This window comes from Peromyscus californicus, unplaced genomic scaffold (genome assembly GCF_007827085.1).
Source record: "Peromyscus californicus insignis strain IS unplaced genomic scaffold, ASM782708v3 Scaffold_6__1_contigs__length_162567912, whole genome shotgun sequence".
Lineage (NCBI taxonomy): Eukaryota > Metazoa > Chordata > Mammalia > Rodentia > Cricetidae > Peromyscus > Peromyscus californicus.
The window spans coordinates 47905813-47933181 of NW_026294584.1; the positions used below are offsets into that span (position 1 = coordinate 47905813).

Here is a 27369-nt window from a genome sequence, read left to right on the forward strand (position 1 = left end):
AGAAACCCTGTCTCAAAAAGAAAACAGAAAAAGAAAGAAAAGAAAAGAAGAAACAAACAAACAAACAAAAAACCCTACTGTTCAGACATTATTTGAACTTTACATTTTGAAAGGAGATACAAAATATGAAGGAACTATAATCAGTCATTCATTTCCATTTGCTATGATCCTTTACCATCTTTTCTAGATCCAAAGCCAACTGTACCAGATGTTTATGTGGCTCAGTGTTTCAGAAGACCATTGCCTAATCAAGGCTTGGGTGAGTAGAGAGGGCTCAGAAATGTTCGATCACCTACAATCTGAACATGTGCAATAATAATAATTTTTACTGATCAAGGTCTACATACTTTAAAGAATAAAATATTATCTTAGAATCAGATTGCCAACCAGCAGTTCACCTTACTAGAAATTAAGGAGCTTATTTTTTTGCTTCTTTCTGGCTCTAGAAATGCATAGAAAAAGCCAACAGAAATTGGTTATACCTGAATTTGTTTTTAACTTTGTATTAACTTTCATTTGACAATGAAGTATATTTATATACATATAAATACAGTTACTCATACACCTACCCTCTTTTCTCTCCCTTCCAGCCCCATTAATTCTCCCTCCTCTCTACAAATCCCTTTCCTACATTCATGTCTTTTGTTGTGTTTCGTGACTAAGTTTAACTGGAACTGACTTGGTAGCCTTAGATTTACAGCTCTCTATTGGAGCTTGTTTGGATTGACAGTGGGTATACAACTGAAGAAAATGGCTCCCCTTCTCCCAGAAGCTGTCAATAACCAATAGTTGAACAGAGAGAGGGAGGGCTCAGTGTGCCCCTCCCTAGGCATGACTGATTATGGACATAGATCTGTTTCTTATAGTGTTTTTTTTTTTTTTTTGGTTTTTTGAGACAGGGTTTCTCTGTGTAGCTTTGCACCTTTTCCTGGATCTTGCTCTGTAGACCAGGCTGGCCTCGAACTCACAAAGATCCACCTGCCTCTGCCTCCCGAGTGCTGGGATTAAAGGCGTGCGCCACCACCCCCCCGGCTGTTTCTTACAGTTTTATACTACCAAAGAGAGAACAGAATATTATTTGCATTTACATCTCATCAAATCCTAAGGCATAGAAAAACTTTGAGAGTACTCTAGTCTTATCCCTAATTCATTAGACCTAATTCATCACTCTCATACAACTTTTGATTACAGTTGATCCAAGTAGTTTATTAAATTGCAATATGGTTCATTCTGTTGCTAAAGAGCTTCAGCACTGAAGCAAATATTGTGAAGCAGTTTTCAGTCAAGGATATTGAAAAGATAATGAGTACCATTCCAAGGCCAGTTGCCCTGTGCATCCCTTGAGAGAGAAGGCTAAATGACTATGTTGTTTTACTGACAATTAAAGGGTATATCTAACTAGGTAGGAAGACAGATATCTAAAAGTAGAGCCAGGTGGACATGGTGAGCCACCGTAATCCCAGTGCTCTGAAGGCAGAAGTAGGATCCCCAGAGTAAGCTGGCTGGCTTGAGTAGATGAATCATGAAGGTCTGGGTTCAGGTGAGAGGCCTTGTCTCCATATACAAAAATAGAATAAACAAGGAAGACACAGGATATCAACCTCTGACTTACACAGGCACACACACATGCACACACAAACAATAGAGGTACAACATGTAGAAACTAATTTGAGATTAAGTGTCAAGGAAGATAAACTAGAGTAGAATTGGTTTGGACACTTAAAATGGACTAGGGAGACAGATCTACTCTCATATACATCCACAGTTAAATCTTTGAACTCTGTTCAAACACAAGTACCCCCTAGATGAAGATGATCTTAGGATCTGGCAAACTTCAGATTCCTAAAACATTGTTTATTAAGTTCTACTAAATTTGCACAATAGAATCCACCCCCAACTACCCAGAGAGTGATACATACCCAATATACTTTTTACAAGACAGTTTAACTTAGCCAGAACAAATCATTTCAAACTCTTCATGCAGCTTGCAAATGGATGGATCTAGAAAAAAAATCATCCTGAGTGAGGTAACCCAGACTCAGAAAGACAAACATGGTATGTACTCACTCATAGGAGGATACTAGATGTAAAACAAAGATGACTAGACTGCTACTCACAACTCCAGGGAGGCTACCTAGAAAACAGGACCCCAAGAAAGACACAGGGATCGCCCAATGACAGAGAAATGGATGAGATCTACATGAACAACCTGGACATGAGTGATGGTAATGAAGGGCAAGGGTCGAGGGAAAGAGAGCTTAGGGGAGCGAGAGATTCCAGCTGGATCAAGAACAGAGAGGGAGAACAAGGAATAAGAGACCATGATAAATGAAGACCACATGAGAATAGGAAGAAGGAAAGTGCTAGAGAGGCCCACAGAAATCCACAAAGATACCTCCACAATAGACTACTGGCAATGGTCGAAAGAAAGCCCGAACTGACCTACTCTGGTGATAGGATGGCCAAACACCCTAATTGTGGTGCTAGAAACCTCATCCAATGACTGAGGGAACTGGATGCAGAGATCCACGGTCAGGCCCCAGGTGGAGCTCCAGGAGTCCAATTGGCAAGAAAGAGGAGGCTTTGTATGAGCGAGAATTGTTGAGACCAAGATTGGAAAAAGCACAGGGACAAATAACCAAACGAATGGAAACACATGAACTATGAACCAATAGCTGAGGAGCCCCCAACTGGATCAGGCCCTCTGGATAAGTGAGACAGTTGATTAGCTTGATCTGTTTAGGAGACATCCAAGTAGTGGGACCGGGACCTGTCCTCAGTGCATGAGCTGGCTGTTTGGAACCTGGGGCTTATACAGGGACACTTGGCTCAGCCTGGGAGGAGGGGACTGGACCTGCCTGGACTGGATCTACCAGGTTGAACTCAATCCCCAGGGGAGTCTTTGCCCTGGAGGAGATGGGAATGGGGGGTCTCCTGGGGGGAAGGCAGGGGGGGCGGGAGGGGGGGAGAACAAGGGAATCTGTGGCTGATATGTAAAATTAAATTAAATTATAAAATAAAATTTAAAAAACTATAAATGTAGCCATAATTTTGTAAACCTTAGAGCACTTACTCTGGGCTGCTAGACTATGTCCCAAGTGGCCATCCTCACTTTGAATTGAATAAATCCTTCATTCACACATTTGGCATGCCTTCATTTGCCTGTTAAGTCATCCTAAAGGAAAAGAGGTAAAGTAGACTTAAGTCTTATGTATCTGGGATTGGACAAACAAAAACTGAATCAATTGAAAATATTTTCACCTTCCTCCAAAACAACAATGTTCAGTCAAAATAGTAGGTGGTGAACTCACTTGCTTATTACATGAGAGGTATGCTGGTCTCTTATATGGAGAATTTGAGGCTAGTCTGAACTATATAAGACCATACCTTTAAAAAGAGTCTATATCAGAGGGAAGAAATATTATAAAAGTATATTTTATCACTATCCACTAGTTAACTTGTTCTGCTATTAATTATGATTGCCACTGTTAACTAGTTCTATTGTTATTTTGCTTAAATAGTAAGATATAAATAATGTCAAAGAAAATAATATATAATAATATATAATTTAGGCCCCAATTTTTATATTAAAATATGTGCATAGTAGTTATTATACATTATACTTTACTTTGGTCTAATACATCTGCATCCTAGATCAACTCTCTAAAATGCTGATCATATTAGTGTATCTGTAAATGTCCTTCACAGGTTTGTGGGGGTGTTTTGTTTTGATTTTTGGTGATGGTGGTTGTTTCTTCTTCCTCCTCCTCCTTCTCCTCCTTTCTTCTTCTTTTTTTACTTTCTTTTTCTTCTAGAGTACTCAGAGCCTCTCACATGCTAGGCAAGTCCTCTGCCACTGAGTTGAATTCCCAGCCCATAGATTACTTTCCAATTGGTAGTTAATATATAGATATTTTTCCTGTTTATTCTTCTCTCGGAACAGTCTTATTAAAAGGCTCACAAGAGGAATGTGTACTCATATATTTCATGTGTATGAACAAGACATCATTTAACTAAAGATGAACTAAATTATCTAGCTATTAAGTGTACATAAAGTAATTGCCAAGAATATAAAAAAATTAACTTTTGTTGATCTTAAAATGTAACCAGCCGGGCGGCGGTGGCATATGCCTTTAATCCCAGCACTCAGGAGGCAGAGCCAGGCGGATCTCTGTGAGTTCAAGGCCAGCCTGGTCTACAGAGTAAGATCCAGGACAGGCACCAAAACTACATGGAGAAACCCTGTCTCAAAAAACAAAAAAAAAAACAACAAAAAAAAATGTAACCAGATATTTCATGGTATATTCTCCTTTTTAGTGAAAATTCCTGAACATATCTTTTATCCCCGAAAAACGCGTTCAAGGTAGGTGAACTACTTTTGATTTCTCCTAACCATATTACTCTTTTTCTTCTGTCTTAGAATGTTTTGATTTTGAATTAAAGCAATAAATAAGATTACTCTTTGAAAAAAGTTGTTGATCAAGTTCATCTTTAGATCCTACCTGTCTAGATCACTCTAAGATGTAAGAGCACCTACAGATACAGTTTTGAAGGGTTCTGAGACAATTTCATTATCCCCAAACTGTCCTTAATGGATACTTTAAAGTCTTAGCTAAATATTTATTTCTATGTGTTTATCATTGAATTATCTGATTTCTCATTTTAAAAATAGTTTATGGACCATTGGTCACACAGAGGTAAAACTAGCATCTAAAGCCTGGAAAAGGCACAGAAAGGGAAGTCAAAGATTATATTGGCCAGCTTTGAATCTTTGTCTGAACTGGTAACTACTGTTTCTCTACTACCTTTGGCCAGTTTTCTTGTCTGTAGGAATGATATCAACCACTGTCTGGACAGTGACTTAGGTAAATCACAGATAAGCATCTGAGAATTCACTGAATTTGCCCAACTATGTAATTTCACTACAAGAGGTGATGGTGTAACTTTTCTTCCTTCCGTGGCTTCTTTCTCAAGGACCTGATTTCTGTTTAATGACAATGAAAAGGGTTCTGTTTGTATATTCTCTTACTTCAAAAGCCTAGAGAATTGGTTACGTAAATGATAATATGACAGGCATTTTTGAACATAACTATACTTGGACCTAGAATTAAGCATTTTAAGATAAGATATCCTATGGAAAGAAATTAAATGATAAATACCAAGATAAGAAAAGACAGGGCTGAAGACAGATATCAGTAGTTAAAAGCATTTACTGTTCTTCCAGAGGACCTGTGCAGCCAACATATGGTACACATAAATTCATGCAGACACAAACACATACACATAAATAAAAATAAATCTTTAAAAAGATAATAGGAAAAGCACTGGAATTCGAAAATAGGACTGTTAGATTTGATGCTGCCTCTTATTACCTGTATGAGCATAAGAAAATTGATTAATCTTTATTATCCTCCTTTTTAAAATAGGACTATTACTAGCTCTTCTGCCTATATCACAGGCTGGTGAGAGCTCAAAGATTACATACTAAAGTATAAAAGGCAAATAGAAAAACTGCATTACTCTTGTATAAGTAGTTGACATTGAGATTACAGTACTCAATTTCTTTCAGCTCCAGACGTATGAATCAGAGTCTTAACAAACACCAACGGACATATACTTTAGAAACTTCTAAGAGTCCAATCCAAGAAGCAGTTCAGTCCAAAGAAATCAACATGTATGAAAGTTGTTTCAAAGTGGCATCCTTGAAGTGTCCTATGAACAAACAAACTTCAAATTGGATTGAGAAGACAAGGATACCAACAGGTTTTTTTAAATTATTGTTTAATATTTTAATAAGTACAAAGATCCTTTATGGGCTGGAGAGATGGCTCAGTGGTTAAGAGTACTGGCTGTTCTTCCTAGCGGTCCTGAGTTCAATTCCCAGCAACCACATGGTGGCTCACAACCATCCTTATGAGGTCTGATGCCCTCTTCTGGCCTGCAGGGATACATGCAGGCAGAACACTGTATACATAATAAATAAATAAATAAATCTTTTTTAAAAAATCCATTATATTATGTCATCATAATAAATCTCATCCAATCAGGATTATAGAAACTACATTAGTAAACAGGGAATTAATAACCATTGCTCTCCTGTCTCTGAAAAGTATTTAGCTTATTTCATCTCTGAATGAGCATATTTAAAAATTCCTTGGTTTAATATAGTCTTGAAAAAAATTTAATTGCATTCATTAAGATAGCTCAATTACCACTACCCTACAACCAAGGAACTTTGTCTTAATGCTATGACCATATTCTGATAGTGAACATTCTTTAACTTTGTTTCTCTTAAAGTGGCCCAAAACCAGTTGAAAACCACTGTAGGCCATAGTTATTGTCTTGAGATATGTCTATACTAAACTACCCCTTACAGAAGACCAAAGAACATTGGCTCAATTCTGATTCATCATAGTGACAGATGTTCGTTTAAGGTGTAGAAAGTAAAGAAAAGTCAACTTCCTTCATTCTACTTGAATGAATCTAAAAACCATGCTAAATGAAAAATCAGATATAGGTGTAGTTGAAAGTTTTTTTTGTGTCCTGGCTGGCCCATAGTCAGGACAAATCTCTCTCACCCACTGGTCCCACAGCTGCTCAGACCCAAATAAACTTACACAGGCTAATATTATTTTTAAACTATGACCATGGCAGGCTTCTTGTTATCTAGTTCTTATATTTTAAATTAACCTATTTTTATAAATCTATACTTTGCCATGTGGCTCATGGCTTACTGGTAACTTTACATCTTGCTTCTTCTGGCAGCAGCTAGCAGCGTGTCCCCTGCTCTGTCTTCTTCCTTACTATGTCTCTTTAGAATGTCCTGCCTAACCTTATTCTGCCTCACCATTGGCCAGACAGTTTTATTTATCAACCAATCAGAGCAACACATTTTTACAGTATACAGAATGATATCACCCATCACAGCTAAGGAGAAGGGAGGAAGTAAGTGGACTTCTGGGAGGTTCTTTCTTCATTTGTGGGATGGCTGTCAGAGAAAATGATAGGGAATTACAGATTTGAAAGTCAGATTCAAATAAAACTCTAATAAGTTTGTGTTCTGCTTGGGTAATGTTTTTAAGATGATATGTTTCTTTTTTGTTTTAGATTTTAGGGTATTATTAGGATGGAGTCAGGTCCTTCATTTTATTTTTATATGCATCTACATTGGATTTTACATATGTGTTTTATCAAGTTCTTTCCTTGAGTCTCAGAAAAGGAGATCCAAATTTAATGATAAAACCCTAAGCTAGTAAATACGAAGTAATTATGAATCAACTTGTTTGGAATTTTAAAAACAAGAGCAGTGACTTAATATTTTAATTATGAACAATTACATAACAGCATTTTATCATTCCAATCATGTGTGCATAAACTAATTATATGAACTATTTTTCTAAATAAGATTGATTGTGATTCATGGATCATTAATTTCAATAGCTGTCCAAAGCCTAACATTCTGCAACAAGTCAATTTCTTTTTATAACTATTTTAAGAAATGAAAATTTGTGATAAAATATGTCCATTTATTTAATGTTAGAATTGTAGTTGTTTACTAGTTGCAATGACTTGGAAATAATGTATCCTAGGGTTTGCATTTACTAGGTGAACTTGAGTGTTTTTTGTTTTTAACCTGATCATCATATGGTATCATATATTTATTTAAAGGAAAATCCCTAGAGGCCGGAAAGATAACACAACAGTTAAGAATACTTATTGCTCTGGCAAATGATCCAGGTTCGGTTCCCAGAACCCAAATGACAACTCACAGTTATCTTTAATTCCAGGTCCAACATCCTGTGTAGCTTAAGTTTTCCTGCCTGACCCACAGTCAGGACAAATCTCTCTCACACCCGCCAGTCCCACAGCCGTTCAGACCCAACCAAATAAACACAGAGACTTATATTGGTTACAAACTGTATGGCCGTGGCAGGCTTCTTGCTAACTGTTCTTACAGCTTAAATTAATCCATTTCCATTAATCTATACCTTGCCACATGGCTTGTGGCTTACCAGCATCTTCACATGCTGTTGTTTCTCATCATGGCAGTTGGCAGTGTCTCTCTGACTCAGCCTTCCACTTCCCAGCTTTATTCTCCTCCTTGTCCCGCCTACACTTCCTGCCTAGCCAATGGCCAATCAGTGTTTTAATTATTGACTAATCAGCAACACATTTGACATACAGAACATCCCACAGCACTTCCCCCCTTTTTTTAAAAAAAAAAAAGGAAGGTTTTAACCTTAACAAAGTAAAATTACATATAATTTGGGAATTTGGGCGTAGCTTCTCTTACTACTTCCTGCTGGAGGGGGGCGCTGTATCTTATGGGGATACAAAGAAAATTTTAGGATCATGGAAAAGTCCATGAGGGTGTATCGTCTGAGCCAGTTGCCTTCAAACCATTCTGGATGTTGGATCATCTGGGCCATGGTGTCATCGGAGACCTTTCAGGGGGTCTTGGCTGGTCAAACCTGATGTGTCTTAATCTGGAACAAATCCATAGCCTCTGGCTTTCTGTGGAAACAAAAGCAGAGTCTCCTTTCCAAAGTAACATATCCTTATATTCAAATTTTGAAGTCAAGATACCTTTAAAATATACATTTTGGCGTAACTCAACAGCTTTTACAATGAAATGTTTTTCTGCAGTTAAAAGTCCCAAAGACAACACAATGCAGATTCTCTGTGTAATATCCATTTTTACGTGGCTTATTTTTTATACTACCTTTACTGTCTCTTTAAAGACTTTATTTTTTAAAACTATGTATTTGTTTCTATAACTCTATATATCATCTTTTTTGTCTCTTTCAAGCCTACGTATCTTTTACACACATTGTAAACTATTACATCTGAATCTGTCTTATTGTGAATCTATTGCCTTAAACTGCAGCAGCTGTGGCTGCTGGATCCACCCACCTCAGCTTCCCAACATGGCCATGGTTTACCGCCAGCTCTGGGAGCTATCGTGGGTCTATGCTTTTATCCAAGCAGCAAGTAGCCCAGAAACCCTTTTTTGTTTTGTACTAGCAAAGGCTAAATCCACCATGTAGCTTAATGTGCCACTTGCAGAGGCCTCATTCCCGCCATACTGCAGGTTGAGCACGCACTCTAGGAACCCACCAGTAGCTCAAACCGGCAGCTGCTGCTCATTTGAGAGAGACAATTAGGAAGCTGTTTTAGCTCCGTTTTAGAATCTTTTCTTAGGTTTTAGGTGGAAACTCTTGCCACCACGTTGGACGCCATTTGTAGCTTAAGTTTTCCTGCCTGACCCACAGTCAGGACAAATCTCTCTCACACCCGCCAGTCCCACAGCCATTCAGACCCAACCAAATAAACACAGAGACTTATATTGGTTACAAACTGTATGGCCGTGGCAGGCTTCTTGCTAACTGTTCTTACAGCTTAAATTAATCCATTTCCATTAATCTATACCTTGCCACATGGCTTGTGGCTTACCAGCATCTTCACATGCTGTTGTTTCTCATCATGGCAGTTGGCAGTGTCTCTCTGACTCAGCCTTCCACTTCCCAGCTTTATTCTCCTCCTTGTCCCGCCTACACTTCCTGCCTAGCCAATGGCCAATCAGTGTTTTAATTATTGACTAATCAGCAACACATTTGACATACAGAACATCCCACAGCAATCCTGTTCTGGCCTCTAGGCTCAAGACATGTGCATGATATATAATATATAGTATATATTATATATACATACATACATGCAGATAAAACATACAAAAAATTTAAAAACAAAAAAATAAACCTTTACTGAAATAACAATTTCAGAGTTTCTAAAAGGTCAAGGAGCTAAGCTCAAGCCCATAGGGTATTCATATTAAAAAATAGAATGAACTCACATTCAACATATACTTATACTTATTTATACTTCTTACAAACATATTCAAAAGGAAACTCTATAGAACTATTTTTACAAACTTATATTCATAAGGAAACTCTAATTTACAAACTTTAGCACATATCTAGAAGAGATTTCTTAGAAGAACTATTTACCAAACTTATATTCAAGAGGAAACTCTATAGAGCTATTTTACAGACATCTAGAAAGAATCTCTTATATTTTTGGTTGTGAGCCTAGCCTTTAACGGCTGAGCCATCTCTCCAGCCCTAGAAAGAATCTCTTAACAGAACTAACTTACACTAGAAAGAATCTCTTAACAGAACTAACTTATTTTCTTACAATAAGGTAGAGAGTACACAAATCATGAGCACCATAGTAAAAATTATAAGTGAACTCAACACCGCTTTATTTCTAAGTTCAGAATTCATGGTCAGCTTTGATATGAGACTCCTGTGGGTAGCCAGTAAGCTTTATTTGGTGACTAAGGGTACAGTTTTTCCCCCTTTTAATGTTTTAAAGCTGCTTTTTAAGATTACCATGAGTTCCCTTAATGATGCCAATGTTTCCCTGTTGTATCTTAAGCACAACTCAATCTTGTAGGTTTTTTTCACACCCAAAGCAATTTCCTAGTGTAAGAGCCATTTTCCCTTGTTTTGAAAGCTAAAAGATTTCAAAGTGTCTTGTTGACAAAGAGTATTAGCACTTTAATTATCTCCTTCGAGGCAACCTGTTCTCCTGTTCCTAGTTCTCAGGAGGTAAGACTAAGCTTTCTAACATCACTTGGAAAAGAAACTGCATCTGGAGCTGAAAAAACAGTTTTTGGGCAGTATCACCATTTTGGGCTGAAAAACTACATTTCCAAGACTGCTTTTCTCTATAGCATCATGCTATTACTATAATTCCCAAGCTGCTTTTTGAACTACATTTCCCAGGTTGCCTTTCTGGGTCTGGCAGAAAATTTCCATTCACACAGTCTGTTTTCATACTAAAAGTCAAGATCAAGTGAGCTTTTTTTTTTTTTTTTTTTTTTTGCCACAGGAGGTTTCTGTTCTCCTTAAGCTTGCTTTGGGACGCTTGTGTTACCTTTTGACAGGTGTACCTCTCTAATCAGAATTTTCATCTGACATTGTTCCCAGAATGGGTCATGTCTATCTGCATGCACTCAGACAGACGTTTTGGTACCCAAAGCAAAAACTCCTTGGGGCTTGCTCCTCCGCCTCACCGGGTTAGTGAAAGAAAATGAAAGTTTTTGAAACAACAGCTTTTTTAGAAAGATTTCCCCTCCCCTCCCCAATAGATCTCTTTTGTCCCTGCTTGTCCCTTCCTCCAAGATGCAGGGTCCCTGATGCCCCTGCTGTGGCTCAGGACCAACTCTTCTCCTGCAGCATGGCTCAACCAAGTGTCTTGCAATAGCTGTGCCTCCTCTGTGCCTCCTCAAATGCTCTGCCCCTAGCTGCTTTTTTTTTTTTTTTTATTTCTTTTTTTTTTTTATTAATTTATTTTGCAATACAATTCAGTTCTACATATCAGCCACGGATTCCCTTGTTCTCCCCCCTCCCGTCCCCCTCACCTTCCCCCCAACCCCCCCCCCCATTCCCATCTCCTCCAGGGCAAAGCCTTCCCCACAGACTGAGGTCAACCTGGTAGACTCAGTCCAGGTAGGTCTAGTCCCCTCCTCCCAGGCCGAGCCAAACAATCCTGCATAGGCCCCAGGTTTCAAACAGCCAACTCATGCAATGAGCACAAGATCTAGTCCCACTGCCTGGATGCCTCCCAAACAGATCAAGCCAATCAACTGTCTCATCCATTCAGAGGGCCTGATCCAGTGGGGACCCCTCAGCCATTGGTTCATAGTTCATGTGTTTCCATTCATTTGGCTATTTGTCCCTGTGCTTTATCCAACCTTGGTCTCAACAATTCTCGCTCATATAAACCCTCCTCATTCTCGCTAATTGGACTCCCAGAGATCCACCCGGGGCCTAGTCATGGATCTCTGCATCCAGATCCCTCAGTAGTTGGATGAGGTTTCTAGCACAACAATTAGGGTGTTTGGCCATCCCATCACCAGAGTAGGTCAGTTCGGGCTGTCTCTCGACCACTGCCAGCAGTCTGTTGTGTGGGTATCTTTGTGGATTTCTGTGGGCCTCTCTAGCACTTTGCTTCTTCCTATTCTCATGTGGTCTTTATTTACCATGGTCTCCTATTCCTTGTTCTCCCTCTCTGTTGTTGATCCAGCTGGGATCTCCCGCTCCCCCAAGCTCTCTTTCCCTCAACCCTCGCCTTTCATTACCGCCACTCATGTCCAGGCTGTTCATGTAGATCTCATTCCATTTCTCTGTCATTGGGTGATCCCTGTGTCTTTCTTGGGGTCCTGTTTTCCAGGTAGCCTCCCTGGTGATGTGAGTAGCAGACAAGTCATCCTTGTTTCATGTCTAGTATCTTGCTATGAGTGAGTACATACCATGTTTGTCTTTCTGAGTCTGGGTTACCTCACTCAGGATGATTTTTTCTAGATCCATCCATTTGTCTGTAAACCTCATGATGCCATTGTTTTTCTCTGCTGAGTAGTATTCCATTGTGTATATGTACCACATTTTATTTATCCATTCTTCAGTTGAAGGGCATCTGGGTTGTTTCCATGTTCTGGCTATTACAAATAATGCTGATATGAACATAACTGAACAAGTGCTCTTATGGTGTGGTTGAGCATTTCTTGGGTATATGCCCAAGAGTGGTATAGCTGGATCTTGGGGGAGATTGATTCCCAATTTTCTAAGAAAGCGCCATATTGATTTCCAAAGTGGTTGTACAAGCTTGCATTCCCACCAGCAGTGGAGGAGAGTTCCCCTAGCTCCACATCCTCTCCAGCATAAGGTGTCTTCAGTGTTTTTGATCTTAGCCATTCTGACAGGCGTAAGGTGGTATCTCAGAGTTGTTTTGATTTGCATTTCCCTGATGATTAGGGATGTTGAGCAGTTCCTTAAATGTCTTTCGGCCATTTGAGTTTCCTCTGTTGAGAATTCTCTGTTTAGTTCTATAGCCCATTTCTTAATTGGACTGTTGGGCATTTTGATGTCTAATTTCTTGAATTCCTTATATATTCTGGATATCAGTCCTCTGTCAGATGTGGGGTTGGTGAAGATCTTTTCCCATTCTGTAGGCTGTCGCTTTGCCTTGTTGACCGTATTCTTTGCTCTACAAAAGCTTCTCAGTTTCAAGAGGTCCCATTGATTGATTGTTTGTCTCAGAGTCTGTGCTACTGGTGTTCTATTTAGGAAGTAGTCTCCTATGCCAATGCGTTCAAGACTACTTCCTACTTTCTCTTCTAGCAGGTTCAGAGTAGCTGGATTTATGTTGAGGTCCTTGATCCACTTGGACTTAAGTTTTGTGCACGGTGATAGATATGGATCTATTTGCAGCCTTCTACATGTTGATATCCAGTTTTGCCAGCACCATTTGTTGAAGATGCTTTCTTTTTTCCATTGTGCACTTTTGGCTTCTTTGTCAAAAATCATATGTTCATAGGTGTGCGGATTAATGTCAGGGTCTTCAATTCGATTCCATTGGTCCACATGTCGGTTTTTATGCCAGTACCAAGCTGTTTTTATTACTGTAGCTCTATAGTAGAGCTTGAAGTCAGGGATCGTGATGCCTCCAGAAGTTGTGTTATTGTACAGGATTCCTTTGGCTATCCTGGGTTTTTTGTTTTTCCATATGAAGTTGCGTATTATTTTTTCCAGGTCTGTGAAGAATTGTGTTGGTATTTTGATGGGGATTGCATTGAATCTGTAGATTGCTTTTGGTAAGATTGCCATTTTTACTATGTTAGTCCTGCCTATCCATGAGCATGGGAGATCTTTCCATTTTCTGACATCTTCTTCAATTTCTTTTTTCAGGGACTTAAAGTTCTTGTCATATAGGTCCTTCACTTGCTTGGTTAGTGTTACCCCAAGGTATTTTATGTCATTTGTGGCTATAGTAAAGGGTGATGTATCTCTGATTTCCTTCTCCGCTTCTTTGTCCATTGTATATAGGAGGGCTACTGATTTTTTTGAGTTGATCTTGTATCCTGCTATGTTGCTGAAGGTGTTTATAAGCTGTATCAGTTCCTTGGTGGAATCTTTGGGGTCGCTCAAGTATACTATCATGTCATCTGCAAATAGGGAAAGCTTGACTTCTTCCTTTCCAATTTGTATCCCCTTAATCTCCTTATGTTGTCTTATTGCTCTGGCTAGAACTTCAAGTACTATATTGAATAAGTATGGGGAGAGTGGACAGCCTTGCCTCGTTCCTGATTTTAGTGGAATTGCTTTGAGTTTCTCTCCATTTAATTTGATGTTGGCTGTTGGCTTGCTGTAAATTGCCTTTATTATGTTTAGGTATGTTCCCTGTATTCCTGATCGCTCCAATACCTTTATCATGAAGGGGTGTTGGATTTTGTCAAATGCCTTTTCTGCATCCAGTGAGATGATCATATGGTTTTTTTCTTTGAGTTTGTTTACATGGTGTATTACATTGACGGACTTTCGTATGTTGAACCACCCTTGCATCCCTGGAATGAATCCTACTTGATTATGGTGGATAATTGTTTTGATGTGTTCTTGGAGTCTGTTTGCCAGTATTTTATTGAGTATTTTTGCATCTATGTTCATGAGGGAGATCGGTCTGTAGTTCTCTTTCTTTGTTGTATCCTTGTTTGGTTTAGGAATTAGGGTAATTGTAGCCTCGTAGAAGGAGTTTGGTAATGTTCCTTCTGTTTCTATTGTGTGGAACAATTTAGAGAGTATTGGTATTAACTCTTCTTTGAAGATCTGGTAGAATTCTGCGCTGAAACCATCTGGTCCTGGGCTTTTTTTGGTTGGGAGACTTTTAATGACTGTTTCTATTTCATTAGGGGTTATTGGACTATTTAAATAGTTTATCTGGTCTTGATTTAACTTAGGTATGTGGTACCTATCCAGAAAGTCATCCATTTCTTTTAGGTTTTCCAGTTTTGTCGAATAGAGGTTTTTGAAGTATGACCTGATGATTCTCTGGATTTCCTCAATGTCTGTTGTTATGTCCCCCTTTTCATTTCTGATTTTGTTGATTTGGATGCTCTCTCTCTGTCTTTTGGTTAGTTTGGATAAGGGCTTGTCTATCTTGTTGATTTTCTCAAAGAACCAACTCTTTGTTTCATTAATTTTTTGTATTGTTCTCTTTGTTTCTATTTTATTGATTTCAGCTCTCACTTTGATAATTTCCTGGCGTCTATTTTTCCTGGGAGACTGTGCTTCTTCTTGTTCTAGAGCTTTCAGGTATGCTGTTAAGTCTCTAGTGTGAGATTTCTCCAACTTATTTATGTGGGCATTTAGTGCTATGAATTTCCCTCTTAGTACTGCTTTCATAGTGTCCCATAAATTTGGATATGTGGTGTCTTCATTTTCATTGATCTCTAGGAAGTCTTTAATTTCTTTCTTTATTTCTTCCTTAACCCATTGGTGATTCAGTTGGGTATTATTCAGTTTCCATGAGATTGCAGGTTTTCTGTAGTTTTTGTTGTTGTTGAAATCCAACTTTAGACCATGGTGGTCTGATAGAACACAGGAGGTTATTCCAATTCTTTTGTATCTGTTTAGATTTGTTTTGTGGCCAAGTATGTGGTCAATTTTAGAGAAGGTTCCATGGGGTGCTGAGAAGAAGGTATATTCTTTTTTGTTAGGATGGAATGTTCTGTAGATATCGATTAAGTCCATTTGAGTCATGACATCAGTTAAGTCCTTTATTTCTCTGTTAAGTTTCAATTTGGGAGATCTGTCCAGTGGTGAAAGTGGGGTGTTGAGGTCTCCCACTATTAATGTGTGGGGTTTTATATGTGATTTAAGCTTTAGTAATGTTTCTTTTACATATGTGGGTGCCCTTGTGTTTGGGGCATAAATATTCAGAATTGAGACTTCATCTTGGTGGATCTTTCCTGTGATGAGTATGTAATGCCCTTCTTGGTCTCTTTTGATTGATTTTAGTTTGAAGTCTATTTTGCTGGATATCAGGATGGCTACACCCGCTTGTTTCTTAAGACCGTTTGATTGGAAAGTCTTTTCCCAGCCTTTTATTTTTAGGTAGTGTCTATCTTTGAATTTGAGATGTGTTTCTTGTATGCAGCAGAAAGATGGGTCCTGCTTTCGTATCCATTCTGTAAGCCTATGTCTTTTTATAGGTGAATTAAGTCCATTGATATTGAGGTAAATTAATGACCAGTGATTGTTCATTCCTGTTATTTTTTGGTGGTGATGTGTGGGTACTTCTATACGTTGGGGTTTACTGCTGTGGCTTTATCTGTTGCCTGTGTTTTCGAGGGTGTATCTGACTTCCTTAGGTTGGAATTTTCCTTCTAGTGCTTTCTGTAGGGCTGGGTTTGTGGATAAGTATTGTTTAAATCTGGCTTTGTCATGGAATGTCTTGTTCACTCCATCTATGGTGATTGAAAGTTTTGCTGGGTATATTAGTCTAGGTTGACATCCCTGGTCTCTTAGTGTCTGCATTACATCTGTCCAGGTTCTTCTGGCTTTCAAAGTCTCCATTGAGAAATCGGGTGTTATTCTGATGGGTTTGCCTTTATATGTCACTTGGCCTTTTTCCTTTGCTGCTCTTAATATTCTTTCTTTATTCTGTACGTTTAGTTGTTTAACTATTATGTGGCGAGGGGACTTTTTTTGGGGGTCTAGTCTGTTTGGTGTTCTATAAGCTTCTTGTATCTTCATAGGCATTTCCTTCTTTAAGTTGGGAAAGTTTTCTTCTATGATCTTGTTGAATATATTTTCTGTGCCCTTGAGTTGGTATTCTTCTCCTTCTTCGACCCCTATTATTCTTAGGTTTGGTCTTTTCATGGTGTCCCAAATTTCTTGGACATTTTGGTTCATGACTTTGTTGGCTTTAGTGTTTTCTTTGACTGATGAATGTATTTCTTCTACTGTATCTTCAACGCTAGAGATCCTCTCTTCCATCTCTTGCATTCTGTTGATTATACTTGCATCTGAAGTTCCCAATCGTTTTCTCAGATTTTCTATTTCCAGCATTCCCTCTGTTTGTGTCTTCTTCATTTTTTCTATTTCCCTTTTCAGGTCTTGGACTGTGTCCTTCATTTGTTTCATTGATTTTTCTTGATTTTCTCTCAGTATTTTATTGTTTTCTTCCAGGACTTTATTGATTTCTTCTAATTTGTTTGCCCTTTCCTCTAGTTGTTTACAGCGTTCTTCACATTTTTTTGTCTTTTCCTCTACGCAAGCCTCTAGCTTCTTCATGATGTCATTCATAAGGCTGCTTTCTTCTGCTTCTTCCAATTTCTGATGTTCAGCTCTAGGTGTTGGAGGAGGGCTAGGGCCAGGTGATGCTGTATTGCTATTCATTTTGTTGTATATATTTCTGCCTTGACGTCTGCCCATCTCCTTGTGGTTCGTTCTTGGCCTTATCCGCACACTTGGTTCAGACAGACCAGTGTTCCAAAAGGGAAGTCAGTGTTCCAAAAGGGAAGTCCGGAGCAAGATGGGAGCTGGGGGCCGGCCTCTGAGTCTCAGGAAGAGGCTTGGGGCTCAGGCGGATGGGCGTGGGGGCAGGGCGTGGAGACTGCAGGGTCTGCCAGGGGTCTTGGAGAAGGGGATCCTTCCCGGTGGGGCTAGCAGGGAACCTGCCCGGTGGCCAGAACCTGGGGCCGAGTTGGGCAGGTCTTCCCTGGAGTGGCTGGTGCCCAGGGATGGGGTCTGGGGCAAGGAAGGGTACTCACGAGTGTTCCAAAAGGGACGTCTGGAGCAAGATGGGAGCTGGGGGCCGGCCTCTAAGTCTCAGGAAGAGGCTTGGGGCTCAGGCGGATGGGCGTGGGGGCAGGGCGTGGAGACTGCAGGGTCTGCCAGGGGTCTTGGAGAAGGGGATCCTTCCCGGTGCGGCTAGCAGGGAACCTGCCTGGTGGCCAGAACCTGGGGCCAAGTTGGGCAGGTCTTCCCTGGAGTGGCTGGTGCCCAGGGATGGGGTCTGGGGCAAGGAAGGGTACTCACCAGTATTCCAAAAGGGAAGTCCCCCTAGCTGCTTTTTTTAAGTATTGACTGGAAGAGGAGACAGGACGAGCAGAGAGAATTTGCCATATTACAAGAGGTGTTTTGTTTTTTTCTTAGAGCAATTACAGGTGATTTTCTCATTGTGATAGATGTTACTTCCAGGTGAGTTAAATTTTTGCTCTTACAGAAAGAGAAAAAAATCTGAGAAAGGAAAGGTCTGAAAAGCTTTTAGGTTTTTAGAGAGAGATTAATAAGATTTTTCCTAAGACCTCTGTTCTCCTTGGCTCCATGGCCAAACAGAGACTAATTCTGATGGTATGATGTTTTCATACAGTGGCAGCATCAGCAGAGTGAAAAGTTTTATTTTATCCACATTTATCTCAGGGAAAAATTCTTTCTCTTCCTCTCAGGGCTTGATTCTAAGCTGTCTCCAGGCCAAAAACTTCCATAGGAATCTTTTTCTGCCCATTTTTTCTCTCTCTCTTTTTTTTTTTATAGATTTTTCTGATTCTTCCCCAGGATTTTGCATTCATAGCTCCATAGTTGGAAAACCAAGGGCATAGTTTCTCTGTCTTGTTGCTTATCTTATCCTAAAATTTTTCTTCAACTATATTCCTTACCCAACATTTCTATATTCTACACTATATTCCAATATTCTACCTTATATTTTTCCTTAATTTTTATAGATAGAAATTTAAAAAGAGATAAAGAAACCTAGATAGAGAGAAATATACACTTCAGTCTCACTTTTCAACTTTGGCATTCCACCGCCTATCCTTCACTTCTAAGAATAAAGTACCATCACCTTTATCAGTTCCTTATCGGCATGCCTTACACTTGCGATGTCCCTTGACACCCCTTTCACCAAGTCCCTGGGTCCCTGTTCTGGCGCCATTTGTGGGAGACCCACTCCTACTTTTTTCCCCCAGGGTACTCTTGAGGAGTGAGGGATAAGAGATTTAGATAGAAATATAGAGGGGAGAGAAACAGAAACACAGGATAGCCTCGAGAGGGCCTGGATCCTAATTCACTAGCCCCTTCTGTCTCTTCTAAAGGGCTTTTTAAAGGAATGCCAAGGGGTGGAGCAAAAAAACTCCCCCTAGCACAACCAAGTGCAGACCCTTACAAACACCTGATAACCACATGCATGGTCAATCCATCCCCTTATGCAGCCCTGCTGGGTAAAGCAAACTCAGGTCTCACAAGGAAACCTCTGTGGGCTCCCACACCAAAGCAGAGTGGAGAAGTAAATTGATAACAAAAACTGGCAAACAGTATTATGTCTAAGTCATCTTTTCTTTAGACTTGACCAACACAAATACTGTACTCCAGCTTTACCCTCTCTTCTACTTATCCAGCTCTGGAAATAAGTCATGGCACCCAGAAGTCATTTCCTTTTTGCAATGTTTCACTTCCACATATTTTCTGCTTATACTCGATAACTACTTTTTCTAATATCATTGATATATTGTAAATATTGGTGAGGCCTAAGCAGCAAAAAGAAAACAAATGGTTGCAGCTGAACAATGGGTTGAAGAAAGGATTTCTCATTTTGTCCTCTCTCCATTGGGGAATACTTAAGTTTTAAAAAGGAAGTCCACAAGAATATACCCACAAATGCCAATAAATTATCCTTGCCTTAAGCCCTCACACCTATGAGTTAAAGTTTATTTGTAGACTGTTTCTGGGGTTCTTTTATTTTCTACTAATAGTCATGTTGCTTTTTCTTAAGAAAGATTTTTAAAATCATCCCATGGGAGTTACAACTGATTCATCTGCACTATATGTAACAAATGTCATCAAGTTTGTTACTCATGGAAATCCATAATCCCTACTGTTTTCTTTTGGTAGACAGTTTCTTCTTCATCTTCTCGGTGGGAGGCTATTATAGTGCTTATAGTCACATCAGATGGCACTGGAAGTCAGAATCTAGGCATGTAAACATAAGCAGAGCTGGGCAGATAGGGGACCTATGCTGACCCAATTCCAAACTTAAGGGGTATAATTTATATTCCAGCTCTTGTAATCATATGTAAATCTCTTAACACATTCCATTCATTCCTTATTGTTTAATTGCCTGCACACCAACTATGATAGATATTCTTGGTTGTCAACTTGACTATATCTAGAATGAACTTAGCAATCAAGATCTTTAGAACTGTTTCTCTAACTCAGTTTAGGTTAGCAACTCTAATTCTAGATGAATCTAGCTGGCTTTCCCTGTCCACGTACTAGATTAAAGAGTTCTTAATTCTTAATAGATGACTTTAATTCACATTTCACACACATGCATGTGCACACACATGCAAACACACACCCAGGAGGTGATCTGGCAAAATGTCCTCAACTTCTACAACTCCTACAATTAAAAAAAAAATTAAGTTCATATCAATCAATGAATATCCTTTTTTAAGATTAATTTTCAAGGAATGCTCTGATCCCATGCCCAGCAATTTCCTTAGTGGTATAGTTTTAGTAACTACTTCATACCTTCCTTATGATCAGTAAACAATAAGCCCCATCCTCATATCATCTTGTGTGTACATCTCAACCTACTACAGTCTGGTTTCCAGTATCACAATATCAATGATATGATTATATCCACAGCCATCAGTCCTTACTACACTAGTTTTCTTACTCCTAATTCTTCCTAGCATATTGTAAACTCTCTCTCCCTCCCTCTTGATTCATTGAGCTCTTTAAATTTTCTGTGTCATTACTCTGTTTTATTTCAGTTCCTCTGACTGCTCATTAAACCTGATGAAATATGTGAAAGAGAGCCCATAGAGGATGCTATGTCTATCTAAACATTAAGTCTTCTATTCTTTATCTCTCTTCTCCCCTCATACTTTCCTTCTCAGCACTGTCCTCTGTACATGTCTTCAGTCAAAAACCAACCATTATAATTGTATATCTCCAATCTCAACCATTCCCCAGTTCTATACTTAACTGTCTACTAAGCATCTCCATTTTGTTAACCTGGTCCCTGAGTATTTCTATTTACCTTACCATACTGATAATTGCTCTCTCCTCCTGCATTCTGCATCTCAGTCAGTATATTGCCATCATCCATTTATCTCAGTAATACCCTAATCTTCTGAATCCCTGGTTATGTATCAACATATGAAAATTTATTCATCCTATATGCCTAAAGATTCTCCCAGGTCTATTCACTCTATCCTCATACTATTGGTTTAATTCAGATCCTCTTTGTCCCTGTCCCTTGGATTCCTTCATTTACTATATTTGGTCTTTCTCTGTCCCACCTGCCAGCTCCCAAATAACCACATAAAGACATCTTATGAATTATTAAAGCTTGGCTGATAGTTTAGCTTGTTTCTAACTAGCTCTTATATGCTGTGGAATAATTCTCTTGTACACTGTAAAGATTTGTCACTGAAATTGGTTTAATAAAACACTGATTGGCCAGTAGCCAGGCAGGAAGTATAGGTGGGGTGACCAAACTAAGGATGATGGAAAGGAGAAGGGTGGAGTCAGGAGTCACCAGCCTGACACAGAGGGAGCAGGAGATGAATGTGCCATGCTAATAAAGGTACCACCATGTGGCAGAGTGTAAATAAGGAATATGGGTTAACTTAAAATGTAAGAGTTAGCTAGTAACAAACCTGAGCTATGGGCTGAGCATTCATAAGTAATATTAAGCCTCTGAGTGGTTTTTTGAGAATTGGAGGGTAGGATGGAACTATCCATTACATTAATTTAACTTACAACTTAAATCTACAACCCATATCTATTAATTTATGTGTTACCACATGGCTCATGGCTGTTATCTCTCCTCCTGCATGTCTTGCTTATTCTCCATCTCTCGGCATCTCTGCCCTCTTCTTCCCAGTGTCCCAAAAATCCTGCCTAGCTATTAGCTATTTAATTTTTTATTAAACCAGTCACTGTGACATGTTTTTGCATAGTGTAAAGGATATTTACATAAATATAATATTACCTGAGTAAGTAGGAAGTGCAGTGCAAACCACTTCCAAAAACAACAGGGACATCTCGCTGCCTGGACATCTGCTTGCCAAGTTCCTCTGCAACATTGGGGCACCCATCTTCAGCCTACGGGCCTAGAATATCTCACAGACTTTTCTGTGAAGCAGGAATTTTGAAGGACTGTCCTACTTTATTTCAGCAAAGTCAGCAGTCTTGTGTGTGTGTGTGTGTGTGTGTGTGTGTGTGTGTGTGTGTGTGTGTGTGTGTGTCCTGCTTGTCCAGTTTGTACAGCATACTACTAGCAGTCAAGGTAAGAGTAGTTTCTTGCCCAAATGGCTAGCTTTGCTATAGTGAAAGCAAACTCCATATGGAGTTTCTTCAATGCCCATCATCTTCTCTGAAGTAATTTGGTGCTGCCAGGAGCTGATATGTCTCATTATCATGAAAAGCCTCAGGTTATTAAACATCTTAAATGTCATATTCTGTAGGTCTTTAAATGGTTTGAAGACCATCTATCTAAATATATTTGTTTAACCTTGAAAGCATACCTAATATAACTACAAGTTTGATTATTATAGATAACTAACTACTAACCTACATTTCTTAATTATACATTACATTTTTAAATGAACTGCATAAGTACAATACCCCAAACAAGAGTAGAAACATACAGTCAGTATAACAGAAATAACTTTAAATTTGTATCAATATATCAAAATCCATGCCAAAGTAAAATATTTGGGGTTAATAGTTGTTCAAAAGTAGACTCAGCAATCCACCCATTTATCCCATCATTTCCATATTATATCCCCCCCCCCTTTTCTCTTCAGAAAGAGACTCTTGAATCTAATCTCTTTTGTTCATTTTTTCTGGCCATGACCAATAACAATTTGTAACCAACTCCCCCAAAAGATTACAAACATCCATAACACACTGAATGAGCAAAAATCACCAATTCCACCTCTTGGAAATGTGGTGTTGTATTCTCTAGACTGCTACCAGTTATCTGGGGGCATTGGCATCTTTGGGGGACCCTGAGAAAATTAGGATAATGTTCAAGTCCTGGAAGAACTAACTGTTGTATAGGCTTGGTGTGATGGCAAAATGTAGGGCTTATCTGAAGTCTGATTGAAGTAATCTGTGAGGGTGGACCATTTGAGCCAGCAGCCTGGAAGCTGTTCTGGATGTAGAACTCTGAAGAAACTGCAACAGAGGCATTCTGAAAGGCTGGATCACCTGGGCCACCCATTTTCAATGGTGTCTTGTCTCCTTGCTCTGAAAGCACATAAACTTTCAAAGGTAATATACATTTCTGCATTAACACAGGTATAGACTGTGCATTGTACACAATGCAGCCAAAGATGACTTTTTTTGTTTTATGTTTGAGCAGGTAAAATATACATCACCTGTCTTATAGTTTTTCTAGGTTTATTTCTTTATGTCTGTAGCCTGGCTTTTCAGGGGGTCTCCCCCAATCAAGTCTGATCTCTATCAACCCTGAATGAATACACAGCCTTTCATTTTCTGTGGAAACAAAAGCATATCCTCTTCCCCAACGTAACATATATTTATTCCATTTTGAAGTTAAGACATTTTTTTAAAGGAATATAAAACTATTTATTGACCACTGTTCACCATTATTTACAATAAAGTAAATATACAGTTGGATGACATTCTGATACTACAAAGTTACTTTTCTGGCTCATTGAACCAGAAACCAAATACTGAAAAGATTGATCCTACCAGTAAGGAATGAGTCAGGGTACAGAAAAAGCATGCAAGTCATTAATTTATATTACCAAATTTTGTTCATTTATGTCAGCGGGTCTGAATTTGCCAACATCATCTCTAACCATGATCCCATTTCCACAGCAAACAGATATTCCACAAATCATAACCTTTTAGTAGATTTCAACTTTCTATAAAGGAACGGTTCCCTAGAGGAACATTTACATGCCCATTTAAGTCTTTTTGTTTGGTTTTTAGAAACAGGGATTCTCTGTGTAGCCCTGGCTGATCTAGTCTAAATCAGAGGTCCGTCTGCCTTCATGCTGGGATTAAAGGCATGCACCACCACACCCAGCTTAAGTCTTGTTATTAAATCATACTACTACTTTGTCTAATTCGATTTTCTGAAGGGGGAGTTTGTAAGGACAAACTTTTGTAAATAAACTACTGTATTTATGTGATAATACATAAATTCTGATGTGGTTGCTGTAAAACTATCCAATAAATTACAGAATCATCTACTTAATCTGAAAGGTTATGGTTTTAGGAAAATGTTCACAATGATGGAATCTCATCAACACATGTTCTCATCTACAGTTTTTGAGCATTAAAAAACAAGACAAAATGAAAAACAGTTACGCAAGTGTTTTATGCATACACACACGCATACAAACAAAAAACCCAGAATGGTCCTTCTGTGTCCCAGTTAAAAATAAGTTCTGATTGAGTAATGACTGTAAAATCTCCTCAGCGCTTAAGAAAAGCTGTTCTTCAAAGCCGAGGAAATACAACATGGTATCAAATATTCTATTGTTAAAGAAGCAACTACAGAAAGCTTTCATTTGCTCAAAGGAATCAGTGCCTTTTGATGCAGAACAAAAACCAAAAATATCCCAACTACTGTCAATACTTCAAAACCAGCATATCAAACTCGATTTTCATTAGAACGCTATTTTTTCCACACTAGTAATTCAAAACCACAGATCCAGATTTTATATATATATAAATATATATAAAAATGCAAACAATTATTGGGCCTCATCTTCTGGACAAGAATGCCAAGTCAGCCTCTCCTCATAAAAGGCGATGACAATCTGAGGACACTTCATATTTGCCTCCTTTGCCAGCACCAAGTCTGCCTCATCTGAGTCCTTCCATTTCATGAGAAACATTAATTCTCCACTGCTGTCGGTGGCACCGATTATTCGTTCAGGATCAAGACCTCTGGCAAAACCCCTTGGTTTGTCAGCAGCATCTCTTTTCTTCTTCGATTTGCTATCATCAGATTCACTGTCAGATAAAGATTTCCTTTTTGTACCATCTTTTTCTTTACCAGCTTTTTGAGAATTAAGAAATGCTTCAATTAATTCTGGACAATCTAAATTTTCTTCTGGTTCCCAAGTATTATCAGCATCTGTGAACCCTTTCCACTTGAGGAAATACTCCATCTTCCCATTCACTACACGCCGGTCCAGTACTTTTTCTACCACAAATTCTTCAGGCTCTGCCTCTTCAACTTTTTTACTCTTTCCATTCTGTTTCTTTCCCATTTTTTGCAATGTAGTTTTATTGGAGGCCATTTTTTTTTTTTTTTAAATCGAAGACTTGAAGAATTCACCGCTCCGAATCTCCGGGCCGCGCGGGTCCTGCAGAGTCTCCGAAGTTAAGACATTTTAAAAATATATAGTTTGATTTATTTTAGTAGTTTTTATAATCCAGTATCTCTCAGCAGCTATTGTTTGTTCATCAGCAATCAAAAAATTTAAAGTCAATACAACACCACACAGGATCCAGACTCTTTGTGTATTTTCTATCTTTACTTGTCCTTTTTATATTATTTTATTTTTCTTTTTTAAAGACTTTATCTTATTATTTGTAAACTATTTTCTATATGACTGTCTATACCCCCTTTCTTTTTTTTAAGCCTATGCACATTTTTTTAAACACACTGTAACCTGTTTAGAGGGGTTTTTTCCTGTCTGGATCTGTTTTACTCCATATCTGTAACCTTTTCTGTCTGCATGAGCAAAATATAAACCTCCATGCAGCTTAGCTCATGGCATGCTGGCTGCTCAAGCCCTCAGGCAGTGGCCAGGAGATGTGTCTCGGTACTGTGGCCTACATGAGAGACTGCAGGACTAGGAAGCTGCGTTTGGCTTCATTTTTGTGTGTTTGGAACCTTTTTTTGTTAAGCCTTTTCAGATCTTATATGGAAATATGTGCCCCCCCCCCACATTGGACGCTGTTTGTAGTGAGTCTTTCTCTGTCCCATCTGCCAGCTCCCAAATAACCACACGGAGACTTCTTATTAATTGTGAAAGCTTAAGCTTGTTTCTAACTAGCTCTTATAACTTAACCTATTTCTATTTATCTATGTGCTGCCACATGTCTCAGGCCTGTTAGCTCTCCTCTGCATGTCTTGCTTGTTCTCCGTCTCTCAGCATCTCCACCCTCTTCTTCCCAGCATTCTCTCTGTCCTGAAAAATCCTGCCTAGCTGTTGGCCATTTAGCTTTTTATTAAACCAATCACAGTAACATATCTTCACCTTCACATAGTGTAAAGGAATATTCCACAGCAATTTACTTCCTAATTTGTCCCCACAACTCTCATCTCATTTTTTTACCCTATCCTATCCTTCAGCTGTCAGCTTGATTTAAAAAATGTAAACTGATTATATAACGTCCTTGAACAAAATTTTCAGTGTTCTGAGTTATTCAATTCCAAACATATGCATTAATCATTTTCTAATCGCAAAGCATTCCTATTTCAGAGAAGCTGCTGAAAATATTATTGTTGCAAACAAAGCTTCTAATTTTGAGCAACTTTATCACACTTACCTGACATATGAGCCTTTCATTCTAAAACAAATTTGTGGTGTTCTGAATGTGCCATGTTAGTCTACTATATAGATCAGGTCTTCTTAAACTTTCCATTCATGGCCCCTTTTACCTGAGAAACTTTTACATGATCCAAGGTTTATAAAATAGATATACAACTCAAAAGTTATGCATAATAAATTATAATTAAATTTATTTCAAAACAATTGTTCCATATACATATGATTTTACCATTTATTAAAGATGAAAACTGTAGCTGAATTTCTAAGCAGTCTTATTGAATAAAAAATATGGAGCCAAATATAGCGGTGAAAGCTTTAGAGATCAGGGAACTAGTGAGAGCCACCAACCAACCTTACCTCACCAGCTCTGCAACTTCCAAAATGCAACAACTTCCTGTCTACCCAGACTTTTATTGCCTTGCTGTTCTGCTCTCTCATTGGCTCTTAGCCCAGCTACCTCACTTCCTTGTCACTTCCTGTCTGTACAGACCTCCAGGTCTCTATGGTTGGTACTGGAATTAAAGGTGTATGTCACCACACTTGACTCTGTTCCCTAGTAGGGCCTTGAACACATAGAGACCCTGCCTGCCAAGTGATCAGATTAAGGGCATGTGCTACCACTGCCTGACTTTTGTGTTTACTTAAAACAGCTTTCTATTTCCTCTGATCTCCAGGCAAACTTTATTTATTAGCATATAAATAAAATACCACCACATTTCAGCACAAATAAAATATCACCATAGAAAACATTGTCTGGGGAGAATGCTCAGTAAAGTACTTGCTTTGCAAGGAAAAGGACCTTAATTTGAACGCTGGTACCAAGAAGCCAGGCATGGTAGTACACATTTGTAATGCCAGTAGAGGAGTCAAAGAAAGACAGATTCCTGGGGCTGACTAGCCAGCTAGTCTAGCTGCCTGGTGAATTCCAAGCCAGCAAAAGACTCTTGTCTCAAAAATGAAGAGGAGGAAAA

The 27369-nt window shown here is 38.9% G+C and overlaps 2 protein-coding genes across 16 annotated transcripts in view; one reads left to right on the plus strand and one right to left on the minus strand.

Moving 5' to 3' along the window:
- The window catches only part of Agbl3 (AGBL carboxypeptidase 3), a 103314-nt gene that overhangs the window by 52967 nt on the left and 22978 nt on the right, over positions 1-27369 (plus strand). For 5 of the 15 annotated variants that reach the window (XR_008214569.1, XM_052721709.1, XM_052721710.1 and 2 more), the window contains 3 exons: positions 188-259; positions 4318-4363; positions 5570-5763. The exons of 2 other annotated variants lie outside the window; for them this stretch is intronic. Coding sequence is in view for 11 of the 13 variants with exons in the window: in XM_052721709.1 (XP_052577669.1) it covers positions 188-259; positions 4318-4363; positions 5570-5763 (312 nt within the window). In the remaining 2 variants the exon portion in view is untranslated. Of the gene's footprint in view, positions 1-187; positions 260-4317; positions 4364-5569; positions 5764-27369 lie in introns of those variants that run through there. 8 more of the 15 variants (XM_052721715.1, XM_052721717.1, XM_052721723.1 and 5 more) reach the window with 4 other exon arrangements.
- LOC128099851 (chromobox protein homolog 3-like) lies at positions 23482-25200 on the minus strand. Its single transcript, XM_052721743.1, has one exon. The coding sequence runs from the start codon at positions 25136-25138 to the stop codon at positions 24587-24589; it is 552 nt and encodes a 183-aa protein (XP_052577703.1). The 5' UTR covers positions 25139-25200; the 3' UTR covers positions 23482-24586.

What these genes read in the sequence shown, in the direction of transcription:
- LOC128099851 (XM_052721743.1), bottom strand. Translation starts at nt 25,138, where the DNA reads ATGGCCTCCAATAAAACTACATTGCAAAAAATGGGAAAGAAACAGAAT.